This window comes from Neolamprologus brichardi, chromosome 18 (genome assembly GCF_056152115.1).
Source record: "Neolamprologus brichardi isolate AB-2024 chromosome 18, ASM5615211v1, whole genome shotgun sequence".
Taxonomy (NCBI): Eukaryota; Metazoa; Chordata; class Actinopteri; order Cichliformes; family Cichlidae; genus Neolamprologus; species Neolamprologus brichardi.
The window spans coordinates 14875618-14888140 of NC_142121.1; the positions used below are offsets into that span (position 1 = coordinate 14875618).

The 12523-nt window shown below is 38.7% G+C and overlaps 1 protein-coding gene across 3 annotated transcripts in view; it reads right to left on the reverse strand.

The window, feature by feature from the left end:
* The window catches only part of LOC102795976 (guanine nucleotide exchange factor VAV3-like), a 58052-nt gene that overhangs the window by 12902 nt on the left and 32627 nt on the right, over nt 1–12523 (reverse strand). For all 3 annotated transcript variants that reach the window (XM_087831406.1, XM_087831405.1, XM_087831407.1), the window contains exons 16-23: nt 11709–11810; nt 10592–10683; nt 9143–9186; nt 8145–8169; nt 6631–6761; nt 2105–2170; nt 1841–1875; nt 1583–1699 (exon numbers count right to left, since the gene is read on the reverse strand). In XM_087831406.1, the coding sequence (XP_087687532.1) occupies nt 1583–1699; nt 1841–1875; nt 2105–2170; nt 6631–6761; nt 8145–8169; nt 9143–9186; nt 10592–10683; nt 11709–11810 (612 nt within the window). The remainder of the gene's footprint in view (nt 1–1582; nt 1700–1840; nt 1876–2104; nt 2171–6630; nt 6762–8144; nt 8170–9142; nt 9187–10591; nt 10684–11708; nt 11811–12523) is intronic.

The following is a 12523-nucleotide window of genomic DNA, read 5'->3' on the forward strand; positions in this document are numbered from 1 at the left end:
ACCATGAATTCCACTCTCTAACACAAAATCCTGAATGACAATGTCCGGCCATCAGTTTGTGCCTTGAAGCTCTGGCGCACTTGGGTTATGCAGCAGGACAATGATTCAAAACACACCAGCAAGTTGACCTTTGAATGGCAGAAAAAAAAGAATTGAGGTTTTGGAGTGGCCAGACTTAAATCAGATTGAAAGGCTTTGTTTTGATGTTAAACAGGCCGTTCATGTTCAAAAACTCTGCAGTGTGACTGAATTAAAACAAATGTACAGAGAAGAGTGGGCCAAAATTCCTCCACAGTGATGTGAAAGACTCATTGCCAGATATCGCAAACACTTGATTCCAGATTGGCTTTATTCCGTTACAACATGAAATCATAATTTTGAAAGCTTTATTTTGTATTTACTCATTTATCTATCTCTAGTACAATATTTCTAAGTACTGCAAGTACTGTATTTCTAATTAATCTAATTAAGAGACCAGTAAGCTCTAACTTGACATTATTTTATTATATACATTTATAATTATATAACTAGAGAAGGGCCAAGTTTAATTAATTGTTGTCCTTATAGAAAAGTTGTAAAATAAACCACAACAATGGCAAATGCAGTTTAGCGTAACCTTGAATAATAACTGTTGCATGAAATAAACTGATGAAATTTAACCCACAAACGCACTAAAGTGCAAAATTAAGTAACTGTGTAAAACCATAACAAGATGCATCCCTGGATCCATTTCAGCGAGAGACAGCGTTATAGAAAAATCCCCCAAGACGAAACTCTTCAGATTTTAACCAACAAAGCAACAACAGGATTTAATGAATTCAGTTTTATTTCTTCACGCCTGTAGAGCAAACGGCGGCACTTTTTGCTGGGTGAAGGATTTTTTTTTCCCTGTGAAAATGAATTTTTAATTTGTTGGATGCTTGTGTCAAGAATAGTGAAATTTTTTCGTTGATAAGATGGTCTCTTAGGAAATTAGCTACCTCAGCAGTCAGCACTGATGCATTTACATACTAGGAGGGCTGGGAACAGTATGTTTTCTCCCAACTATTTTGTCAATATTTAGAAGCTTGTTAGAAAATTAGGGTGAAAGCAGACACTTCAAAACTTGGAACAAATAGGTTTATATTGCTAGAACAAACCCTAAGAAATGTTTCTTTTCTCATTTTAGACCTTTAGAAGCGACACTGCTTTTCCAAACATTTGCACTTCAGTATAAACTGTGACTCATTAGACCAGACATGATTTTTTCTTTTTGTCAATCTTCAGTTACTAGATGTTGTTGATTGTATAGTCACTACAACTTCTTATTTTGCAGTGACTACTGGAACACAGCATGATCTCCTTCTGCTGCAGCCCATCCACTTCAACATTTGATGAATTGTTTGTTTTCTGAGTTATTTGCATGTGGGCATTTTGTTTGCTTGAATTATTCCCACCATCCGTCTCTCACAAGAAGGTGTTTTTGCCCACAAGACTGGTGCTGACTGCATGTGTTGTGTTTATTTCATTTTTATTTATTTATTTTTTGGTAAAAGAGTGAAAAATGTTGGAGAAAATAAATAGAAAGCAAGATGTCACTTACTTTATGCTGATTGCATATTCAGTGCACTCTTTACTCCTGTGCCGAATCAGATACGTGCTGTTTTCCCGGTCCAAGAGGGCGACCTCAGCTTGGCATCTTTCCATAGGCCCTGCAAACCTCAACATCCATAAACAGCTACTGTAATTACACTGATCCACTCACAATGCATTGTCATAGACAATGTATAGCCAACATTATCTATAATCTGGAGTAAGAATGAACTGTGGCCATCCTTAGACATTTATTTTTGCCACTTACCAGAGCTGGGCAGAATAATCGACAGGTTTTGGAACCTGGCATAGAAAAGTAATTGTGGTTATTTTGAGTTTTGATTGAGTCAGATCAAAGGGTAGAGGTCATTTATGTGATATTCAAGGTATATCTAATAGCTAAAATCCATCTTCTACAGTGAGAAAACTGCAAAAAAAAGACCTATTTTCTTCTGCCAAAACATCAATACACTGAATGCATTGTAATGATACTAAATTTGTCTTATTGATTACAATAAACATGCACACTTACACACGGGCAAGGCCTCACAGCATCGCTTGGAAAGAAGCCAATCTTGCTTGTAGCCAGATTTTTGCCCTGCAAAGGCAACCGCTTGTTAATCGCATTATATTTGTCTGGGAGCAACTGCACCTCTCTCTCTCTCCTTCTCTTCCTTTTCTCTTCCCCTCCCACTCTTGCCTCAATAAATCCTCAGCAATTAGCACACAACAAGCACTGCATCTAATTTGTAGCCCGAGTTAATTATGGTTCAAACTCTGCCGGCAGTTAGATTTGTACTGCATCAAAACAAGAGCCTCGTTTAACACTAAATAATGGATCTTATTCTGGTCTTTGAATATCCAAACAGCGTGAGCTCTTGGGTTGGTGCTAAAGACTCACAATTGCATTTTAGCTAACCCGCCTGAAGCAACAGGCTTTATGTGAAATCATTAATTCCTCCAGCAAACATGGAGTAACAGACTTTTCTTCTCCAGTTAAATAAACCAATTTGGTCAAACAAATTACTTGTTTTTTTTTTTTTTTTTACATAGACTTGTCTCTACTTGGATTGTTCAGTTTATTGTATAACCTTGTTTCTCTATTATGTACATTGTCTGGCAGACAGTAATAAGAATATGCATCAGCATTAAGCTGAAGATAATCTGAGTTTCCAGTTCCAAGTTAGAGGTCAATTTGAAGTCCATTGAGCCAATCTGAGAAGACGTTGAGTGGTGAAGGCATGTGGAGCTCTTCATTCGCCTTCCTGCCCCATTTATGCTTTTCTACTCACTCCTCCTTATTAGAGTGTAAAATGCTTTTTGGGACCGTGCAAGCCCCGAAAGTAACTAGATTGGAAAGCAAATCTTTACCCATCTCTATGATTCATTCTGGGTAATAACATTTCATCAAAGGTTTTTTGAGAGCCCTTCTCTATTTGTTATGCTTTCGATAAGCGTATGATAAAGATTAAACTTATTACTCTGTTGGCATAAACAGGCAGGAGCCAAGGGATCAAATGAAATTACAGTGATTGATTGTATTGTTCTGCCAGTGGGATGGGGGATAATTGCCTTCTGGGTAACAGGGGATATGAATTCTCAATGTTCTGTAATTCCATCCTCTGGCGCCACTGGGGACATTGGAGATTAAAGATACCCTGTGGAGTTTTCATTGTAAGCAAACATGACTTTGTTAGGATTCAGGGTTTCTTTCCAAAATGTAGTGTGTGACCGAAAGACCTCACAAACTTACTGAAAACAAAACCTTCTATTCCTTCTTTTATTATAGGTATCATAGACATCTTCTTCAAATGTAAAAAGTAACAGAGGCAAAAATAAACATTTTGAGGCTATATAGTTAATAATAACAAGAAGAAGAAGAAGAAGAAGAAGAAGAAGAAGAAGAAGAAGAAGAAGAGAATAAAAGGCAATACTCTTTAAACTGATCATCATAGTGTTGAAATGAATGAGCGTGGTTAAAAGTGAAATTGTTTTAAAATAATTTCTGTGGCAAAGATGATGTGAAATCAACTGATCCTTGCTGCATGCAGAATGCCGGCTAACCAGAATGGCCCAGAGGTAAAAGTTTATCCCATGGAAAACTAGCCCACATCATTATTCAAAACAACCACCTTTAGCTGCAGTAACTCAAAGTAATCATTTCTGTGTGACTGATCAGTTTCTCACATTGTTGTGAAAGAATTTTGGTCCATTCTTCTTAGAGGTGGGAATCACCATACATCCCACGATACGATATTATCACAATACTTAACGCACGATACGATATTATTGCAATTTTTTAAAATATTTTGCGATATTCAGATTCTGTACATAAAGGTAAACTTTATGAATATTGATTTTATCTAATATCAAAGTCTCACACTCAGTCTTTCATTTCAGTCAGTTTTATTGTTGACAAACTGAACGGTTTGTATTACAGTCTAGTCCAACTTAACTTAATGCAACCATCTGGTACAATTATAGCTATTCTGAACTATGCAATTTATGAAAACTATGCAGCCCCTTCAGCAACTGAAGAATTTGAAAGTAAATTAAAACAAAATAGAATTTTACATTAAATAAAAAAGTTTTAAACTTAATTAAAATAAAACATGTCTTAAATTAAAATAAGTAAACTGTCATGTTTATTGCTGCCAAAAAACAAGTTAAATACATTTGGACAGTGAAGGAATGTCAGGATTCTTGCTCAGAAAAAGGAGGTGATCTCTGAAGTCAGAGCATGTTCCAGTCCACAAAAACTTTTTTTGTAACAAAATATCGATTTCTGCTCTCCCTGTATCGATACATTATTAGCAAACAAAATATCACGATACTACACAGTATCGATTTTTTCCCCCACCCCTAATTCTTCTTTACAGTGTTGATTTTGTTCAAGCATTCATTTCATCTGCTCTCCCTTATGTAGCAGGCTTGTCAGAGAAAAACTTTCTCCAAGTGTGACAATATGGTGCATTTTTATGACCGAGCAACAGCCTCAGACATAAACTGGTTCATCCCAAGGACAGAACGCCCAAACACAGGGTAAAAAACAGTTTATGAGCTGAGTGCAGTGAGGAGTGTTTGGACGTCTACATAGCAGAAACCAAACAGGGACTGCACAAATGCATGGCACAACATAAGAAAGCCACCTTAACAGAACAAACTTCAGCTAGGGTGGCTGTAGTTCAGGTGGCAGAGAGGTGACCTCAGAGTAAAGATGGACAAAGATGGACAAAGATGGCAGATGGGTTGAAAGAACAGTAAAAAAGGCTATCTACATCCACTGTGAATGATCAGCATTGAACACAGGTGATGGCTTACGACACCAACTATCAGCCACCTGCAACCCAGTTCTCAGATCCCTTCCCAAGTACGTCAACCCCTATTCACACTATGCCTAAGGTGACCTCAATAGCTCATGTGATGTTGGAGTGGGACAATGTCTTACAGTGGTTTCACCTGTCAGCCCCGGTGACAGGAATGACTCATGCCTTTTTTCACACCTTGGCTCACAGAACACACCTCAGAACCTCAGAACAACCTCCAACTCCCACTAGGGGTTTTTAACCTGGGACTCTCCATCAGTTGTTTTGAGGAAACCTCTTGGATAAGAGGCAAAAAACCCCTAAAGAAGTCCAGTTTCTTTCTTTTCAATTTCTGAAGGCTGCCAATACCAGGATGCCTGTGAATCTACACAGTCCTGATTGATGATAAACTTCCGTAAAAGAATTTTTTGAAACATCCATTCACACCACTTGAAAACTTGTACAGTGGTATTACAATAAGGTTGATTACAATAAGGCGGGTGTTGATAAACCTGGAAACTGCTTGTGTAGCCACTTCTCCCTGCTTTCATAGAGTGCTTTAAAAAATTCTGTGTCGGTGCATGTGTGGAAACCAGCTTTATATTTACACCACTGGAAAAAGAAAATGATACAAACATATGAGGAATCCGCTTATCAAATACTGCTCTACTGCTCCACTGTTGGTTATAAAGTCAACAGGACAGCTTTTAGTTAAGCTATTTACATTATCATTATGCAGAGCTCAGAAATACACAAATGTGTTTTATCAGATAATTCCTGCGTTCATCCCCTTCCAACATGCAGGGTTACCATGGTAGCAAACAATGCAGTGCCATCAGGTCTGTGGCATGACATTCTGGTCGCTGCTCTATCAGCTTACATGAAGTCTCATGGCATTCATGTCCTCACCCTCCACTATGTGCTCTGTCACAACAGAGAGAAACATGAAGCACAGGAAATCAGGCTAACTGCCTACTTCCAGCTGCGCTGTTGGCAAAGGCTGCAGTGCGATTGGACCTGTACCAGAGGAGAAGGATGAGGCTTTAGCACCAAAATAAAGCAGAGTGAGAAAAAGCTAAGGAGGCTGCCGGAAGACCCCAGATAAATCGCCATCCCTTCAAAATAGAAAAGGTCAAATGCTCTCAACCGCTGGCTGACCTCGTGAGATGGTTGTTAATGTGCCGGTCCCCGAGGTTGCACACCACCATTAGAACGTCCTCCAGAGCCTGAGCTGTATGCTGTTTTATTGTTTCGCTGTGGCAGTCAATTAATCAAGTGGAGCCACTAATTGGTTAGATCATCTGATGTAGGCTCTAATTCAATCGAAAGAGTGAAAGAACAGCCAAATAGCCCGTTTGTAATGTAACAGGGGTCCAGTGAAGCTCATACAAATCTTCAGCTGATATTTTTAATTGGAGCTGACCTCATCATACAGTCACATTTGTGGCTCACCTAACAGGACACCCGATGTGATGAACAACAACAATGCAATAAGTGATTTATAGCAAACGGCGGCCAAAGGGAAATAAATTGTTGGAGTCACCACATTAATCTCCATTTTTGAAAGCTTTTCTGTCACCTAATGGAGTCATCCAGCATTAAAGGAAGGCGTAACATACAGCACAGATTCAAAGTCCTGACAGTGCAAAGACATTGCGTGCACCACACCAAACCCTAGTCAGCCATAACATGTTACTTTTTCATAGAGTCACAGATGTTGAGATAAAACAAGGTTGAGCTGAGTGACACGCACCTGCCACCAAGAGCTGTGCAAGTCGGCAAACATCAGTTCAATGATATCCCCCACATGAATACTCAGTGGAGGCCCACACTGAGAAGAGGGGATGCCACTGTAGTCTCTGATCACAACCATCCTGGGCAAACCTAGCAGACAGGGAGCGTAAAGACATTAACACTCAAAATTAGAAACATTTATGTGTGACTTTTTTGAGCAACATAGAGAACTAATACATTGTGATCATTCATTTTATTTAAGGGATATAAATAGTGCAGCTACATGACCGAGAAATTTCATGAAAAAGGTGCTTTTGGTTGATTGCTCAACAAGCAGACCTGGGCTATGCAGTGAAAGATATGAGAAAATACACCTTTTTTGGGAAATTCAAGTGAACCACCCATTCCATCATTTTATCCACTTTCACCACTACTTACATGCCCAAAATAAATTTCCTGTATTCTTCTTACCCTGAAGGTTTAAGCACATTCTCTAACCTGATGTGTAACAGGTGCATAACTGCACAATTGATGACAGTGGATTCTGTCAATTTTGATAACAGCCTAAACCATCATACTGTCACTATTCTCAAAAGCAACAATTTGCCATTGCAGGAAATTCATCTCTTTGATTCCTGAATGGCTCAGTACCAATCATTCCACGGCATGGCAGACAAATACAGCCATGAGCACGGGGCTAAGGCTAAGACTAAATACCCCTGCCAACTTAAAAGACACAGCCACTTACTCTCTCCTGACTCACACATCTAGACTTCTCAGACGCATCTCCCTTCCAGCCACAACTGCCTTGCAAACCAGCCTGGGGAAACTATTAGCTGGCTGTGACCTCAGATGAATGGAATATCTCACATTCATGTTTTTAATAAGAACAATAAGCACAGATGTCTTTCTCATAAAGGCCCTTATGGAAATTGATTTATCACAAAGGCACAGCTCAGCAGTTGAGGCTGAGGGATATAGACTGCTGGAAGTGTTTTTCTGCCGACATTTCTCCTGCCATGGTTCTCATAATGATTCCACCCACACCAATTCATCTCGGTGCTGTCTAGAGTTTAAGCATCGCGGCATGAAGTGAGAAAGAGGTTTCTGTGGTCTGGTTAAGGATTTCTTCTGCATTCTATTATTCATTGGTTATTCTTGCTTAAGTATATTTGTCAAGAGGAAACTGTTGCTGTTCATTACCTCCCTTTAAACACTGCATGCATGTGAGCAAAAGAGATTTGAGTATTTGTGCAGAAGTGCATTTCTAAGGAAGAATCTTGAGGATTTTATGTGGCCAAAAAAAGAAGCATTTCAGCTGAGTAATATGTGATCAAAAACGAATCACAGCATTGAAGGGTTAGCTTTAAACCACCCTCTATCTGTTACAAAACTCACTCTGGCCTGTGACTAACCATCTCCTTTTCATCCTGTCTGCATTTCTGTTTTGCTACAGAAGTGAGATGAAAGAAGCTTAAGAGGTACCACGTAAAGCCCTTAGCAGGTTCACAAAAGTGGTCAAGCCATACTGACCTGGGTCCGCTGGTGTTGGGTTGTCCTGTGAATGGAAAGAGAAAGCAAGATGCAAGAGAGAGAAAACAGCATGAAACCAAGAAAGGAAGAAAGAAATATGGAGGAAGGAAAAGATTGATAAATATAGAGGTAGAGGTTTCTTACTCCCCGTGTAGGATCAGCCTGACCTGCACAGTGAGTCACATTCTTAATACATAATTCTGTGAGTGTTCTATTTTTAAGGTGGTTAGTTAAACAATATGAAAAGTTAAAGATGGAAATCAAGAGTAAATTGTTAAGGTTTCATCTTTTTAGTATAATAACCAAATAAAAACTTTAAAACACATAAATATTGTATTATTTTATCCTTGTTATGACTACAATAGATTGTGTTCACATAATTTGCAGACAATGTCTTTATTCTGCAATTGCAGTTGAAGAAGGAGAATGAAACTTGGCCATTTAAGGATATTTTTGAGGATTTTCTGCATAAACAGTTGGCTGTTACGTGCCACAGATTTAGCTATGGACTCCTATACTTTTTAATTGAGGCTCTGTTTCAAAGTTGACACATAAAGACTGCCATCTAAATAGTCAATAAAGACTAAACTGGCGAGATACACCAGCTGCTGTGATTGGACAGCTGTTACATGCTAGTGCTCTGCCTTGTATTTCATTCAAATTATAGGCGCTACACTCTGTACAAGTCTTTCAATTAAGGAGAGTCTTTAAATCAGTGTAATGTTGCAGCAAGACGAGGAACAATAAAATTACCACTTAAGCAAAGTTTTCAAAAGGGAGTTGACATTAGTACACCAACATCTTTTTTTATCAACTTAACAAGTGCAAACTGTTCACTAGTATGACCAACTCACTGGAATATCAATGGTTTACATGGGCACAAAATCCTTTGTCACTTATATCTGTCCATAGATGAGAGTGCTTTTGTGTTCATCTGTCTCCATAATTATGTTAGCTTAAGTGTCTAAGTCACAGAAGGGAAACAGACCGGGTCTTACCTTGGGTCTCAACTTGACAGGCTCTGCAGTGAGGTGAAGAACAGCTACAGTGAGAGGAATACAATATGAGTGCGTGGTGGCTTTCTGACATGCAACCTCAACTGTCAACCTCTGCTAGCCCTCATCATGCCTCTGAATGCATAAAGACCACAGCACTTCTGTTAAGAAGGCTTGTCAAAGGCCTCAGCTAGCTTTAGCCAGCCTGTGCATTCAAGGAGAGTAAAGAACTCAAACTACAGCACCAGAATGGTGACACAGGCCCAAAACTAGACATAGGAATAAGATTCATCAAGTACTAAATGAAGTAAACAATTATATATGTAATATGTATAATTATATGTAATATAAATATTTGTAATTTGCTACTTTGTTTGCTACTAATACAGAATTTAGATTTTCCTTCAGGGAGAAATAATCATATCTGTACATTTTCAGAGGAGTAACAGTCCTGAGAAAAAATAAGTACATCGAATTAATCGGTAGCCTTTAGAGCTACCTTTAGCAACAATAACTTTAAATGACTGTTTTATCTCACATCATTGTGGAGGATTTTTGGCTCCCTGTTGTTCACAACATTATTTCAGTTCACTGAGATTGTGCATTTCAGTCAGGTTGAGGTCTGCACTTTGACTGGGCCAACTTCATTTCTTATTCAGCCATTCTATTGGAAATCTGCTCATGTTCTGGGGATCATTGTCCTCTTGGATGACCCAGTTTTGGTCATTTCATCATTTTCATCAGCATTATGGCCAAACATCTCCATCTTGTCTGTCCAAAGGATATCGCTCCAGAAGTCACAAATCTAAGCCATGCTGCCATGTTCTTTTTAGAGAAAAGGTGCTTTTTCTTGTCAACTCTCCCAAAGGAGCCATACTCATTTAGTCTTTTCCAATCGTAAAAAGGTGATGTGTCTCTGAGATGTGTCTCTTGGGGTTCTGTTTTGGGTTGGGTTTGTTTTTTCAAAATTTCTCTTGTGTATTAAACGGTCTGATCTTGACCTTGAATTTGCCACTCCTGAGAAGATTGTGGCATTGTGTTAAGACAAAGATGATGAGTTAATTAAGTTCCTTTGATTAGCAGCAACTGGCTTCTACTTTCTCTCTTAATTCTTATAGCAGCAGTTTAGGTGTACTTAGATTTTTCACATGACTGTGAAAATCCACATGGCTGTATACTCTGTTGTGGGCATAATATATAATCACAACTAATTTCATGGCAGAAATTTTCTATACATTTGCAAATCTGGTACAACTGTTTTATACCAGAAAAAAAAAAAGGACATTCACTAAGGAGCATAAATGTGCTCAGTAGACTTCATGGATATTTGCCTTTTAGATCTTTATATTTTGTGTGTTTTTAATCAAAAAACTGTTGCATGATGGTGATGACAAGGGTCACCCAAAATGAGGGATTGAGCAAAACAATTGGTTTGAGAGGTTTTTGTCTCACCTGTTCTCCCACAGACTCCCAGTCGACCCAGACACTCTTTATGAGCCCCCAGGCCACATTTTAGACAGAGATAACCCTGGTTAAAGATGCCCCTGGAGACAACACAGAATATATTTCATGTACAACAGCGCCCTTATAAGAAACACACTGACATTTAGAATTTGCTCTGAACACCCTCAAGATAAGAGGAATGGTACAGGACGTACCATTCAGCTTTAAAACTGATGATTTCTGTCAAACACTGAGATTCAGTTAACCAGAGCACGTTAATGCTAACAAGCATGCAAGTGAATATGGTTACGATCACAATGCTACCATATGCTTTGCGGCTTTCATGTTTACCACAACCTCTATTGTAAGCTGTTTCACATATGAGCAGTGTTGGGAAGGTTACTTTTAAAATGTATTCCATTACAGAATACAGAATACATGTCCCAAAATGTATTCTGTAACGTATTCCGTTACGTTACTCAATGAGAGTAACATATTCTGAATACTTTGGATTACTTAATATATTATCATGCTGTTTACAACTACATGAATGTACTATTGCTGTGTGATTTATTACTGTTACGGAAGGTCCGCGGCTCCGAACCGTAGCAAAGAGACTTCTGGCTAATACGGTGGGTTCTGTGTCGGGCTCGTAGCCGAAAACTAGCTTTACTTTGTTGTCTGGGTCAACTTTGCTAGCGAGAGACAGAGAGAGGCGTTGAAAGGACGTACCATTCAGCTTTAAAACTGATGATTTCTGTCAAACACTGAGATTCAGTTCAGTATCATGCTCTTGATAAAATAATACTACTAATAATTAAACTAAGCTCGTTTCAAAATAACCTTCTTTTTCCCAGACGTGTCTGAGAAAAAGTGACTGAAAGCCAAAATATATAATGGGTCATTGTGTTCCTTTATGCATTCAATGGAAAAAAGATTTGAAAGTTATCTTAAGAGAGCTATCAGAGAAATAACACATGATGGTTTGCTATCTTTGAGCTATTCATGTAGTTCGAGTTCATGGCAACCCTGTTTCAGGTACATGAGTGTTCAAACCTCATCCCAAAAACATAATCATCTTTAAAAAAAAAAAAAGAAAAAAGAGCTCCCTGACAATAAATCTTACCTAAGCAAAAGATGACAGAAGCTGCAGGAAGTGATCCTTTCAAACGTGTGCATCTTAAAATGGTGGGAGTTGTGGGTGGCCTTCTCTGGTCGAATATTTGATCTAAGACAAAGAAAAATGAGCAGAACGTTGCTTAAACACTAAAATGAACTAGCAGCTCTGCATGGTTGTGCTTAACCAGAGCACGTTAATGCTAACAAGCATGCAAGTGAATATGGTTACGATCACAATGCTACCATATGCTTTGCGGCTTTCATGTTTACCACAACCTCTATTGTAAGCTGTTTCACATATGAGCAGTGTTGGGAAGGTTACTTTTAAAATGTATTCCATTACAGAATACAGAATACATGTCCCAAAATGTATTCTGTAACGTATTCCGTTACGTTACTCAATGAGAGTAACATATTCTGAATACTTTGGATTACTTAATATATTATCATGCTGTTTACAACTACATGAATGTACTATTGCTGTGTGATTTATTACTGTTACGGAAGGTCCGCGGCTCCGAACCGTAGCAAAGAGACTTCTGGCTAATACGGTGGGTTCTGTGTCGGGCTCGTAGCCGAAAACTAGCTTTACTTTGTTGTCTGGGTCAACTTTGCTAGCGAGAGACAGAGAGAGGCGTTGAAAGGCTGCTGCAACGGGACTTATTGTTTCAGAGGAAAACACGAACACAGTGTACAGTCGAGTCTTAATAGCTTACTTACAACTGGGCTCGTCAGGCACTCTTCTTGGCTGCAGTGGTTATTATTATATTTACATGCTTCCAGCTCCCGTTTTTGCTCGATGACAGCTCGTACTTTTCCTTT